The 13,938-nt window shown below is 50.4% G+C and overlaps 1 protein-coding gene and 1 long non-coding RNA gene across 2 annotated transcripts; one reads left to right on the top strand and one right to left on the bottom strand.

Moving 5' to 3' along the window:
* The first annotated feature begins 901 nt into the window (after window positions 1-901).
* On the top strand, window positions 902-2,455 carry LOC129207461 (uncharacterized). Its single transcript, XR_008577447.1, has 2 exons — window positions 902-1,040; window positions 2,226-2,455. It is a non-coding gene; the product is annotated as an uncharacterized LOC129207461 (long non-coding RNA).
* A 1,928-nt stretch (window positions 2,456-4,383) lies between these two features.
* On the bottom strand, window positions 4,384-13,851 carry PSMD13 (proteasome 26S subunit, non-ATPase 13). Its single transcript, XM_054828416.1, has 13 exons — window positions 13,664-13,851; window positions 13,047-13,125; window positions 12,106-12,140; window positions 11,971-12,026; window positions 11,540-11,583; window positions 11,208-11,294; window positions 10,212-10,383; window positions 9,679-9,758; window positions 9,469-9,594; window positions 8,717-8,779; window positions 7,676-7,756; window positions 5,948-6,064; window positions 4,384-5,194 (listed from the first exon to the last, which is right to left on the bottom strand). Exons 1-13 carry the CDS (start codon window positions 13,756-13,758, stop codon window positions 5,099-5,101), a joined length of 1,131 nt encoding a protein of 376 aa, XP_054684391.1. The 5' UTR covers window positions 13,759-13,851; the 3' UTR covers window positions 4,384-5,098.
* Window positions 13,852-13,938: the final 87 nt, after the last annotated feature.

The raw sequence follows: 13,938 nt of genomic DNA, 5'->3' as shown, positions 1-13,938 counted from the left end.
ACCTCCTTCCAAAGACAGGACCCGATTTCATCCCACAGAAGAGCCTGCTGCGACCGCAGAGCCCCAGGAGCTGCCAGGAAGGTCAGGGAGAGGAAGGAAGCATTCCCGACTCTGGGAAGGAGAATTCTGAGCAGGTCCGTACAAACCCTGGCAAAATTCCCGCAGAGCTGTTTTTAAGGGAGAAAAGGGTAAAGCTGGGTTATTCGGCGAAGCGGACACGTGTGGAAGCTGAAAGGGCACAGTTCCTCCCGCTGACAAACATCCAGCGTCAGAGGAACGCGACCCGGGCTCAAGGCTTTCAGTCACTTCTGCTCCCAGTCGGAGCAAGCTGGAAGTTGCCGTTGCAAGCTCCAGCCCAACTTTATGAAACACCGCAACAGATCCGGCGGCGGCGAGCGGCCAACGGGTTGCTGGACAGACCCCACACGTGAGGAGCAGCCTGTGCACACGTGGTTTGGAGCCCGTGCAAACACCGAGCCACAAAGGAAGATGGAGAAGCCGTTGCCACGGACGGGACAAGCGAGGTCCTGCTCACTGCAGTCAGAGAAGATCAGGCATCGCATCTGCGACCGCTTGGGGGGAAAAAAAAAAAGTACATTGTGTTTTGAGTGTTAAACATGTTAAAAAGCCCGAGTGAAGAAGAGGTCTCACCTTGCTGGCTGGGGACATGGTTCTTGACCTCAGAGGCGTGGGGAGTTAGGTGCTGACAAGGAAAAAAAATAGTAACACTTAAGGGAAGAAAAAAAAAAATTAAGTAGTGAGCAACTTGGGAAAATCTTGCCGTTTAAGGGTTTTCTGCTGCCGTGCCCTTGGGAGAGTGGCGGGCTCCGTGCCGAGGGGTGGCAGCAGGGGCGGTGGCAGCAGTGACGGGCTGGGCAGCTGCAGCCCGGCCGCAGTGAGAAGAGCGGCACGCTCGCCCTGCCACCGCCATGTGGGGCGTTCAGCGGGGCTCCCGGCTGCTGGCCACCGCGCTGCGGACCCCGCGGGTCCCCCGGGCGCAGATCGCCTCCAAGCCACCCGAACATCCACTCTCTGCTGCTGTGAGTAGCTCGTGGGGGGCTGAAAAGGGAGGGGGGGACCCACCTGCTCCCAGGAGACGCCCTGGTCGGAGGGGCACAAACCCCCCCTCTGCATTATAGCCAAATTAGTTTTGTTGGGAGTGAAAGCAAAAGGAGAGGGGGGAGAAAAGGGAAAAGGTGCCCCCAGAGCAGTGCAAGCTCCAGCCTGCACCCCCCAGGGGCTGCACACCCTGCTCCCCGCTTCGGGCTCTCACTTCAATTTTATTTCATCCTCTCAGCCCCTTTTTTAACCTTTGGGGTTTAGGGCACCCACTGAGGGTCCCTTGCCGCCCAGGGCGCCCCCCCGGACACTAAGCAGCCCGAGAGCCGCGGGGAGGGGGGGCAGCACTGGCTGTCCCTCAAGACACCCTGCCAGCGCAGGGACAGACCCGGGCCCCGTCCCCCCTTCCACGGGACACTCACCCCCAAGCAGGCGTCCCCCAGGCAGGGACGGGGTCTGCTGCCACCGCAGAGCCAGGGCGCAGGTCCCTCGTCATTCCTGCCTCTGGGGATCATCCCCACCAAGACAGGAGCCGCTCCAGCCGTGGGACCCTCCTGGGCTGGGGGAAACGAGCTTGGGAAAAGGAGCTTTTCACCAGAAACCCCGGCTGGGCTTCACCTCCACCCCTTCCTCGTGGAGTCTACCCCTGCTGCCTTCCAAGGTCTGCCACAAAGCGCTTCATGAGCCTGGAGACTCTTTATCTAGCCAAATTAAAAAAAAGACATAAAGGTGACAGTGCAAGGGGTTAAGTGCCACCCTGGCGCAGCAGAAATACAAGAGGCAGCTGCTGGTTGCAATTCACACCTCAAAGTCATGTGAAAGTCAGGCATGGCTGCTTTTGGAAACACTGAGCCTGAGCCCGGCTGCTGACTGAAGGTCACAAGTTGCTCTGATTTCCCAGTGAGTATCACGACAGAGAAACACAGAGCGATGGAAACAAACCCAGAGAGCAACCGGCTCAGCCCGCTGTTGGTGGAAACCGCTGTGCTTACCCAAATCCCCCCACCACCACCCCAAGGCGCATCCACCTGACGGCCACGGGGCTGCAAAGAGCAAGGTGCGCTCGATCCATTGCATTAGACGCAGCACCAGCGTGCAACCGTCCCGGGAACCCCCACGCTGCGCGGCCATCCCACTAATTCTTCCGTTTCTTCCCCCGCGGGCAGGAGCAAGCCATTGCGTTTTGCGTGATGACCACGTGCTTCCTGGCCCCAGCGGCCTGGATCCTGGCCCACGTGGAGCACTACAAGAGCAGGTCGGATTAGGACGTGACAAGAACCACCTGCACCCTGCTGAGAGGAGGAGTACGCAGGAAGATCAGGCCACAGAACAGATCTTCACCAGGAAGGAGCCCTCTGAGTTTGTTCATTAAAATTCACATTAGCATTCAGCGTAACGGCTTGTTGGTTTTGCTTCAGCCATGGCTGGTTCCTAAGGGAACGGCCGGGCACCCTGCTCTGCGGGATAGCACGCTGTCCTGCCGGCAACATCCCTCTGAGTCTGCAGCCGGGAGACTCATTTATTTCCAGGAGCTTCTACCCGGTGCAGTCGCAGCAAAGCATAGGGCAGATACCAAGGAACCACTCACAGCGCTAGCAAGGAAGCAAAACCAAGTTAAATTCCTAGGAAGAATACCCGCAGAGCCTGTAAGCGATGTTTACAGTGGTCTGCAGCCTGGGAGCCACACCCCTGACTTCTCTTCCTGCATGAAGAGCCTCTCCGCCCCCCAAACACACACCAAGTCTCCTAAGTACTTCCGTTAGGGAAGCCAGCACTCGCTCCCCCATGGAAGGTTTGGGTAGCAAAGAACACTTCCCGATATCTTGGAAAAACCTCCGAAACAACCGCCATAAGTCACCTAGCCTGCAGACCTTCTCGCTCACTTCAGTGAGCTGCTCAAAAGCTTGCGTACCCGCGAGCACTCCCCGCCATACAGGAGGGTTGTCAAAACATGCTCGGGAGAAGACTTTAGTGCCGTTTCAGCAGTAATGCTCCAGGTTTTTATGTCAAGCGATAGCAGCCCTCCGACGCGTTGGCTTTGCCGCACGGTTGGCATTTCCTTTACTCCTAACATGTAGTGACATGACGCTACCAAGGAGACCGTCCCTTTTGAAGCCCTCTTCCTGTCCTTAGCTACAAAACAAACATTTTCCTGATCAGAACGCTCATCTCCCCCGCACACTCTTCTGAAGTCAGTAAAAGCGACATCAGAAACAAGCCTTGGAAGAAGAGATGATGCATGAACCAGGGAAGTCAAATTGCACAACACAGGAGGAGAAAACCATGCAGTCTGACACACACTCCAACAGCTGAACGAACACGGGCAAAGTGACGGACGAGATGGGCTGGACAGGGGAAAGGCAGGCATTCAGAGGTGAACAACTCCAGACCAGGAAGAAATTTAGGGCAGAGGTGATTAGGGAGGCAGGAGGTGGAGGGTGACCAGGGTCTGACAATTTGATTTTTGCTGTTCTTAAAAAGCTGAAGCCTCCCTTGCCTGAGAAACTTTTGCACCTGCACAGCAGTGTGGTGTCTGCCACGTGCTTCCTCCTTTCCGTTGCTGGCATTAAACTCTCAGTCAAGACCGCAAACTAGAAAAAGCTCGCCAAGTATAAAAAAAAAATGCAGTAGTACTGTTGGTTAGAGACACCGGAGATCACACTGATAACTAGAGCTCTCGAACCACAGCGGCAACCAGACTGATACTGCCAAGCCAGAATTGACCACGGACACGTTGGCGGCAGCATTTAAAAACTCCACTTACATCCCAAGGAATTCAGCCAGGTACGCGAGGATGGCTCTGTGCAATTTAAAGGTACTGCCACAAACCTCAGCAGCTGGCCATTACTGCCTTGTAATTCCAAGTACAGATTTGGATGCTGGGAGGAGGCCCCCAGTTCAGATCTGCATTTCTTTCGGATTCTCCATGCGTGCAATTATCTTCCATCCCCATAAAGACATCGCAGCAGCACAGGGCAAAGCCATTACATCAACAGAAAGCTTTTAAAGCAGCAGTTGTTGAGACTGAAAAGCAGAACAAAAACTTGTCGTCTCAGGCCTCGTTAAGGTAGTAATGCTTCCTCAACTTGAGAAAAGGCATCAGGACTACAGCTTCCCTCCAAGAAAGGAACTTGACCATAGAGTACATACCAAGGTGCTACATGTTAAGCAAATTACATACTAATCACACCGGCAACTAACAGACTGTTTAAATCTCTATTGTTCTTGGACAAAGGGGTTTTGTAACATGAAACTTCAAAAGAAGCCTATTTTTAAACTGATCAGAGGCTCAACTGCAAGTTACCAAGACGACAAACACAGAACTACAGAAAAGGGAAGGCAGAGAAGTTTATTCCAGCAATACTGCTGCACCTCACTTTAGCACAAAGTGTTCGTAAAAGACAACCACCCCCAAAAGTATATAAAACCACATCCACTAAACGGTAATCCTGGAAAAAACCCTTTGATGGAGTAAACACTCCCTCTACTGCAGATGAGGAGGAGGGGTTGTGGAGAAGGAGGCAAAGGGAGACGGATGGTTTCAGTAACGCTGCCTGGGGCTGCTGCAGGGGCAGAGAGGTTGGGGAAGGTCACGCCCTCCTAAGGCCAATGCCACCAAGTAATCCCATGTGTCGGTCAGGCACCTCTCTAGCACGTTCTCAGGAAGGAGCTCCTGCTGCCCCTTTACCGGCAAATACCCTGCGCTCCTGTAACACGCAACCAGCATCACATCCTCCTGCAAGTTTGATAACTAGGCTGATAAATCAACCACAGCGGAGCCTTCGTCCTCCCTTTACGAGCGCAGGATGGGAGCTCCCACGGTCAGTGCCACTAATGTTAGCGCATAGGGAAATCTTGACTCCAAGCACCAAAGGGTTACACAGCAAAAGGCCACTTACTCCTCCGAACAAGCGTCAAAAAGCTGCTCCCCCCTCTGCCCACCCACCCCCCTTCAACATAATTCAGTACAGTCAGTGGTCTGAGTGCTGCTCGTGTCGGCAGCAGCAGAAATTACTCTCCCGGGGTAGTGCAAGGTCCTCTAGGTTAGGATGTCGTGAGCTTGGTGCTCCACCAACATCTCCATGCTCCTCACGTCTGTGCACCAGAACTCCAGGCGGTCCTTCATCCCTTTGATCTGCAAGGCAAGCCCACGATAACTTTAAGGCCTCAGCTACTAGAAATACAATATTCACCTTTAAGGACAAGCGCTTGAGATCCCAAACAACTTCTCAAAACTCCATACCTCTAAAAAGATGCTACTTAACATCTTGCGCCATCAAAATGGCAACGTTTAAAGTTAAATTGAAATGCACAAAAGGAATTGTTTGCAGCTAGTATTCCATGTACTTTTTTTTTTTTTAAAGGTAAAAGACATCCTATATGGTCTCCTAAAAACATTAGGAGGATGAACTCGAGAAGCTCAGCACCTTCGTCTTTATTACCCTGAACTTCTCTCTTCAAGACAAGCGTGTCACCTACGACCCAGAAACTCCCAAGATGTTGCTTCACGCATTCAGGCCTGAGGCAGCCACACAGATGTCTGCATCCTTCTGGAAAACGCAGTCATCGCATCTGTGGTTTAGGGTGGTTTGTGTGGCTTTTGGAAGAGAAGCATCACTAATCCCCTATTCTGTCTCCTGACGGGTTTCTAACTACTTCCTGCAAAACACCAATACCTTGGGCATGCGGTGTATTTTGTAAGAGCTAAAGGCAGCAGTGTGAAACAGAACGAGGAAAAGCTGATCTACCTCCTCGCTCCCTGAGCCCCTCCACAAAGCGCTGAGGAGTCTAATTCTCTGACAGTGACCCTTCGCAGCTCTTTAATTTCCAGGTCACCTCACACAAGAAAACAAGTTAGCACTGCCTTAATATTCAAGCTGGTCGTTACCTGTTGCAAGTCCAACACACGTGGCTGTACCCATGTCATGTGCACCTTCTTATCGACTTCATCAATACTGCCCTTCACCAAGCCTACCGAGAGCGCCTTCATCACCAGCAGTTCCACCTAAAATACAAAAATAATTCAAGGAAAAAATTGAGAATCGCCCCGTTTCCCTTCAAACGGCACTAGCTTAGGGAAGTCCTTTTACTGCACACAACAAAATCAAGAGCAGCTGCAGCCTCTCACACCTTGTAATACTGCCTTGAGACTCAACACCTAAATACACAGGAGAGACTTCTTTTCCCTAAGAGCAGATTTCTTTTCTCTGAAATCTCAGGAAGAACAAGGTAATTGGATAAAGTCAACATGGATTTACCACAGGTAAGATGTGCTCAACCAACATGATTGCCTTTTTAAATTAAATAATTGCTCAGCGGTCAAAGAGAGCGCTGTAGGTGCCCTGTACCTTTCTCTTAGCGAAGCGCTCAACAAGACCTTCCACCACATCCTTGCTGACAAGCTGGTAAGCTACAGAACGGACACAAGATGAGTGGAAAATCTGCTAAAGTACCGCACTCAAACAGTAGTGGTTAGTGGCTTGAAGTCAAACGGGCAGCTGATCATGAGTAGCGCTCCTCAGGGATTGATACCGACTCCGATACTATTTAATTATCTTCCATTATGTTTAAGCTAGCTGGATGACAATTCCACAGACACCAAGCTGGTAGGGAGAGGCAGATGAGCTGGAAATAAGAGCTACCATGAACAGAAACCTGGACAGACAGAGTTAACGTGAATCACATGAAGTACAGTGAAGATAAGCACAGAGTCCTGCACTGCGACACACGAGTCGGACAGGCTGCGGTGTACTCTGGATGTGCTCAGCAGAGTAGGCTCTGATGGAAAGGAGCAGAGTCGGGGGGGGAGGGGGGCAGACAGCAAACGGTGCAAGAGCCAGGGGTGTGCCCCTGGGGCAAAGGGGAAGCACATCCTGGTCAGCACCAGCAAGAACACAGCCAGCAGACAGAAGGATGCGGTCATTCCACCCGGCACTTGTTGGAGCGTACCTGCAACACCATGTCCGGTTTTGCATCACCCCTTTTCAGTTTAAGGAGGGGGCACCGCAAAACTGGAGAGACCCTAGCAAAGGGCCACCAAGGTTAGGAGGCTGAGAAGCTGACATTATGAAGAAGTTTTATTTGCTCAGCCTAGCTAAGCAGCAGCTCGGGGACATCTCATCACAGCCTTCCTGCACCTAAACGGCAGCAGCATGGAAGGTGAGAGGTACTACTTTCACAAGGATGAACACTGAAAGGACACAAGACCACAGGCAGGATCGGCTTCAGCAGGGCTTCCATCTGGATAACAGAAGAAAATTCTTCACCGTGAGAAAAATTAAACATTAGTGACATTTCCCCTCACTGGAAATACTCAAGACAGCTTGGCAGGGCCCTGCGGAACCTCATCCAAGGGCCTGCTTTCAAGAGCAGGTGGGAACAGATGACCTCAGAGCTCTCTTCCAACTTAAGGCCATGACTAAGAATCTTCAAACATGTATTTACCAATAAACAGGAGCAACAAGCAGTTAATTCCTTCTTGAAAAACATTCTCCAAATGCACAAGAACAGGGGCGAACATTTCTACTTGGAGTTCACCTACAGGAGCAGGTCTATCGAGACACTTTTAGATCTTCAGAACTTAGACATGCCTAAGTTTGTCTAAGCCTGAACTCACCTCATTCACAGTGACTTTGGCACTCTTAGCTATCTCTTCGAAAGTGAGCTGTCTGTGATTGGCTGGTCGGGTGAAAGTCATCTGAATTCAAGTAAACAAAAGAAAAAAAAATAAATCCCACACAGTTCTATTTTTTTCCCCAACAGCATGCACAGCTTCCCTTGTACTGCCCTGCTGAGCTCTCCATCTGCAGTAGCAACTGCATTTCTCATATTGAATCAAAACACTTCAAAGAGAAATGCATTTACGTCAGCGGAAAGGAGTAGTACCGCTCCCTGTCCACACACACTTTGCTGCTCCAAGCAGCAGATTTCCTAGGCAACAACATAATCTCCAAATAAAGCAGATCAATCCGTGCTGAAATGTCTCACCGCGTACCAAACCTCTGGTAGAACTCATTCACAGTAAAACACTAGAAGCGGAATGCATATACGCATTAACGCTAGAAGTGGAATGCATATGCACATACACACATATTGGTATGTGGGTGTGTATAAACATAAATATTGAGTGATCTGAAGTGTAATGTATGTTTTTGAAAAAGATCCAGGGCCAGGGAGGTTTATACACCAGTATTATTTGGTAACAACAGAGCCAAAGCCTTCAAGTGACAGGAAAGAAACTGTTTAACGTTTAGGGTTACCTACCAGGAAAAGGATTTTCAGTCCTTAGGAAACTGAGATTTTAACTGTGCTTTAGGAATTTTTGTTACGCTAGAACATACTTAGTTTGTATGTTACCATTTCAGATACCAAGCTTGCTCTTTTCTTCCCCACCACCATATCCTGCCTGAAAGGGCTCTCCCGCGAAACTACAGCCAAGGAGTATACCACAAGGCTTTTTCCTAGCAGTCCTTGCCTTTTGGCACCACCTAGAGGCAAAATTTGCAGGCAACTAGTTACACCCACGAGTATTCTCGGAGGAGTGCACGAATGCACCCAGCAGAGAAGGGAGTGTTTCACAGTGCTACCCCCACCAAAAGGCACTTGGAGCAGTCCCCTTCCGTTTCCCACATTTAGCACCCCACAGGTCTCTGCTCACCTCCATAAGACATAACAGCTGAATCTTTTGCAGCAGAAGTGCTTCGTTTGCAGCCAGATCTGGCTGTAAGAGGATAAAACGGCACAAATAAGTTCATTGTTACTTTTTTCCCCACCCCACCAGGGAGAACAGCATGCTACACGCAGGAGTAAGCCACTTGGGGACCCGCTACCTTCATTCACAAGGGAGGAGGCCATTACAACCCACCCACCACCTGGTAATGGTTCCGTAAAACAAATCTAAGAACTGCACAGTTAAATGCAGCGCTTCACAAGGCAGGCAACCTCTTACCAGAGGTCACAGCCTTGCACAAGTCAACCTGTAAATTACTGCTATCTCAATTTCTGGTATAGCCAGTGTAGTTAACATCCAACACAAGTGTTTCCCTCAAACTTCCTAGAACACAAGGGCAAACCGCTGTTTTACACTGGAAACAGTGTAATACTGGGAGTGAACGGCATTATGGAAATTAAACCAGACGTTATCTCCCCACGCAGGACTGCGTGATGCTTTTGTTCGTTTTCCCCTTGGACAATAGATTTTTTTACTTCTTTCAATCAACCAGACACAGAGGGAAGCCAAAAGAGAATTACTGATATGTATCAAGATGAAAGAGACATTACTATGCTATGATTAAAATTATACCAATGCACCAGAGACAGGAATTCTTAAGGTAAAGGTCCACAGAATCTAAGCATCCTCTGTAAATATCGAGCCTAGGCCTTAATCAACATAGCACCTCGTTCACTCACCTGCTGACCCCATGCCGACTTCAAAGCCTGAAATGTCTCTACATTACCACTGTTGAAGGCATAAAGCGTGTCAATCAGCCACTGCCGATCTGTGTTTCTCAGGGACTCCAGAACAGGGTGCATGAGCTGCAGAAACCAGGCAGGACAGCATGAAGAGGGCAAAATCAATTCCTGATACTGAGCAAGTGAAGCAGCGAAGCATCGACTTACCAGCTCCCCAAAGTTATAAACACCTTCTCCCAAGAGCCCTGCCAGTCCCAGGGTAAAGGCTCTCTCCTGCTGCTCCGATACTGGAAAAAAACCAGACCAAACAACAAAACCAGTTTGGATGAAGCAGCAGTCCGAGCCCATCAACCCCTCCCTCACCCTCCTCTCAGTGCCTGTGTTAAATCCTTCCCAGCCCTCCTCCTCATCCTCTCCCAAGCCTGAAATTCAGAAGCCTGCAGTAATCATAGCAGTAGCACAAAAGGGCCACTTTTTGAATCTACAGTGAGGATTTTGGGGAACTAGAACAAATTATCCCTTCTGGTGTGGGCACTCCCTCCCATCACCTCAAGACAGCTTAGGAGCAGAATCCTACTCGGCCATTCTTGTGGGTTCGTCGTCTTTCTAGCTAGAAAGCTACAGCAGACTCCAAATAGCGTTGAGAAAACCTGTTCTCTGCCAGCACGTTTATTTAGCTTGAAGCGAAGAAACAGAGAATGAAAACTGGGACTCTCTATGATCGGGAACAGAGGAGTTACCTGGCAGATCTTTAACATCAATGCACCCCAGAAACCGCAGAGCATCCTTATAGTAAGAGGCATGGTTCCCAATCGTCTGGTAGTACTTGCTGGAGAGATCATAGAAGCGGCTGTGAACCGAAGTCACCCCAGGGAGATTGTTCAGCATCTCCTCAACCTCCTCGATGGTCTCCTAGAGGAGAGTGAAAACCTGTTTGTTACAGGACAAGGTACACCTCGTGCACACGCGTGCTCCCAGCCTTCCAGTTCTCCACTGTAAGGGTTACAGCTCTTGTGTGGTCCAGGAGTAATATCCACTCAGTAGTAAAGTAGATGAGACCACAGCCAAAGCTACTATCATTGTAATTAAAATAAAGCAACAGTATTCTCCCTTTACATAGTAGTTAAAAAAAAACCCAAAACCCCCAAAAACCAAGCCTGCAGCTATACTTATATACATATATACACACGTGCTTTATATAGACTTACACACATCAAACTTTGTACTTGCTCTAAGAGACACAAAGCTGCGCTGCATAAAAACCCCTCATCTTAGCTTTAAGAGACAGTTCTAAAGAAAGCCAAGAGATGAAAACACCAACGTGCTTGGCACAGGAACCGAGTCAGTCATCGTTAGCAGCTCGCCAACAAGCAGCATACACACTGTTGAATTTGTGAGACCCTCTAAGCTGCAAACTAGAACATAGCAAGATATTTCTCCCTCTCTTCTGAGCTGCGCACACCAGCAGCCGCAGCGATCAGCTGCAGGCCACCAACAAGCCACAGCACCTCCAGGGCTATGCGCATCAGAAGCTTACTGAAACGTCACACATTTGGTCGTAAGTACTATACGCACATTTTTATGGCCTATAGGATGTAAAGCAGAACCACGGGTCTTCCTGGAAACCCCAGGAGCTGCAAATTTATCATCTGCTCATTCCAAACTGAAGCACAGCCACAGGCACATCCATGCTGCAGTAACTGCTGAAGCGTGAACTACTCAAGTCATCACCTCACCTTGGTGACCTGCAGGTCTCCAATGTTCAGCTTGAGCGCCCCAATGGCTGTTTTACACAAAATGACAGCTTCGTCACTGCTTTTTACCTGCAGTAACACAAAGACACGTGTTTAGAGAGCGTTACCCTCGCAGCCAGGTGGACTGTGTTGGTTGCATTTCATTTGTTAACATGCTCCTGCATTAATACACAGAGCTGTTCACTGAGAAAAGGAGAAGGTATTCTCCAGCACAGGTGTCACACACATATCTGCCTCTCCAGCTACACCATCTATGCTCACATGCAAAACGATTCCTGTAGGTGGACCGCCAGAAAGAGCAATTTCAAAAATACCTTTTCTCGAGTCTTCTCCAGAAAAGTAAGGGCCACATTGGGATCTGGAGGGGAACAACAAAAAACAAAGAAAGAAAAAAGTGGCAATATCAGGGATTCCCACGGAACTAAATCTCAACCTAGAAATATATCCTTTTACTGGATTCATGAAGACCAGAGTGTATTTTTTCTATAGTGTACCGCTTAACCATCAAAAGGTGCCACCATCGCAGGCGGGCTTTCTGCTCATCAGCCATTTCTCTAGCGAAGCGGCAGACTTGCAACTCTACGTAGCGGCAATTATTTAAGCTTTTTGAGTTAGCGCCTTCCCTTTCCAGTACACCAGTAAGACAAGAGCTTAACGTTGAAGATTTAGCTGTTAATATTAACTAGTCAAATTTCACAGGCATCAGTTGCTAAAAATTCTGTAATTAACAGGTAAGGACACTTACCTGTCATCTGTCTGACCACATGAAGAATGATCTCTACCAGGGACAAGGGGTTCACCCTAGAACAAAAAAACTCACTGTCAGAACAGGCGCAGTCAACAGTAGGTTACCTAAACACTTCTGGGCAAACACACTCACCTGTGTTCAAACTCGCTGATGAAGTTCTCATACAGCTGTAGGAACGAAGATATCGACAGTCAGGGCAAACAGGTATTTTGTTTCAGCTACAACACATGCCTCTCACTGCATTCCAATTCATTTTTTCACCAAAGTAGTGGGCATCCAATACAGAAATGTCTCCACTGTACAGAATCCAGGAACCAAAAATCTCTCATTTTAGATAATTCTATCTCTGCACTCTCCTTCCAACTGCAAGGAGCGATTCAAGAAAGTCACAAGCTAGCAGGTACCACAGCACAACGCCTCCCCGCTACGGGCTGTCTTCAGCTGTCACTGTACGACAGGCGCAGGCCTAAAGCTTTCAAACTTCTCTTTGCGCTCCTTCAGAAAAGAGACTGTCTCCAGAAACCCACGGCTCTCTAACGTGGAAATAGCTATCTCCTGGGAAACTGAATTTTAACCTAAAAACACCAAGGAGAGCGAAAGTACACGATTACTTGTGGCATATAGAGAATATGTGACTCTGGACTCGGCATGCCGTTACCTTCACAAACGGAAGCAGCTCCCAGACAGCGGGTGAATAAGGTACTAAATACCTTGAAGTGTTTGTGAATGCCTGACAATCCCTCCTACGCTTGCAGTTGTAACCCCCTCAGTACAAAAAGGAAAGAAAAAGGCTCCCCCTGCACCTCTATCCCCCCCCCCCAAATCTTAAGTGAATTAAAGAATGACTTTGAAGCTTCTAAGACTGACACATTTCATTTCAGCAGAATTTTCCTACACCAACCAAATCCCACACACTCACATCTAGCACATAAACCCCAGAAAGCCGAATTCACCTAGTTTACTAATTCTCCAGAGACAAGTCAGAGATTGGTATTTTCATACTAGTGAAAAATAAGCTTCGCTCATCTTTGCTACTGAAAGATCAAACACTTGGGAACAATCGAGCACTTCACCTTGATGAGTCCATCTCCTTGGGCAAAGCAAGGGTCCTGAACAAAGTCCAAAACTTGCAGAGTCAGCTGGTGCCAGAGTCTTAAGAAAAAGAAGGTCACTCGGTGAGTTCACGCCCTACACCAGCTCCTCAACTCGTGCCGGGCCCCGTACGTCCCACTCAAAGCCCGTCTGCACGACGGGGACAAGCCAGAAACGAAGACGGGCGGCACAGCCCCCCCCCCCCCGAGCAGTAAATGAGGTAACCCCAAGGAAAGGAACGCGGAAATCAGCTCCCCGGTTTCCCACAGCTACCTACGTGCTGGTTAAACGATCACCGAGTTGCAACAGGCCGGAGGGAGCAGCCCATGCCCACCCCGGGAGGGCCCTGCGGCCCGGCACTCCGTCCCGACAGCTGGGCGCCCCGGGAGAGGGCCGCGGAGCCCGTTCTCCGCCGGACGGGCCAGGACAGCATTCGCTCGGCCCTGGGCAGGGGCGCGGAGGGGCACAGCCCCACAGCAACGGCCCCGGAGAGCCGGGAGAGGCGGCCGGGAGCCGGGCGGGCCCCGCCGAGGGCAACGACCCCCTCCCCGGGGCAGGGCCCCCCGGGGCAGCGCCTCCCCCCCCCCCCCCAGCTCACTTCTTGTTGTAGAGCTCCTCCAGGCGGTGCCAGACGGCGGCCTGCCCCGGCCCCGAGCTCTGGCTCTGCTGCAGGAAGCCGGGCACGTCCTTCATGGCGGCGGCCGCAGGGAAGGAGCGGGCGGCAGGAGGCAGCGACACCGACACCCGGCCGCCCCCGCGCTCGCGGCCGCCGGAAATGCACACTCACTTCCGGCGCCGCGCGGGGCACGCTGGGTACCGTAGGGCCCCGCGGCGATCGCCCCCCCCGTCCCCGCCCCGCCGTAGCCATGGCAA

The sequence above is a fragment of the Grus americana genome, chromosome 5, assembly GCF_028858705.1.
Source record: "Grus americana isolate bGruAme1 chromosome 5, bGruAme1.mat, whole genome shotgun sequence".
Taxonomy (NCBI): domain Eukaryota; kingdom Metazoa; phylum Chordata; class Aves; order Gruiformes; family Gruidae; genus Grus; species Grus americana.
The sequence above is the reverse complement of the archived record's forward strand: the minus strand, read 5'-3'. Positions and strand labels throughout refer to the sequence as shown.

Excerpts from the sequence above, each read along its gene's own strand:
- PSMD13 (XM_054828416.1), bottom strand. The coding sequence starts at position 13,758 with ATGAAGGACGTGCCCGGCTTCCTGCAGCAGAGCCAGAGCTCGGGGCCG. Across the intron at positions 9,595-9,678 it reads TTTATAACTTTGGGGAGCTG|CTCATGCACCCTGTTCTGGA; the intron begins GTAAGTCGATGC and ends TGGTTTCTGCAG. Across the intron at positions 7,757-8,716 it reads AGCTGTTATGTCTTATGGAG|ATGACTTTCACCCGACCAGC; the intron begins GTGAGCAGAGAC and ends ACTTGAATTCAG.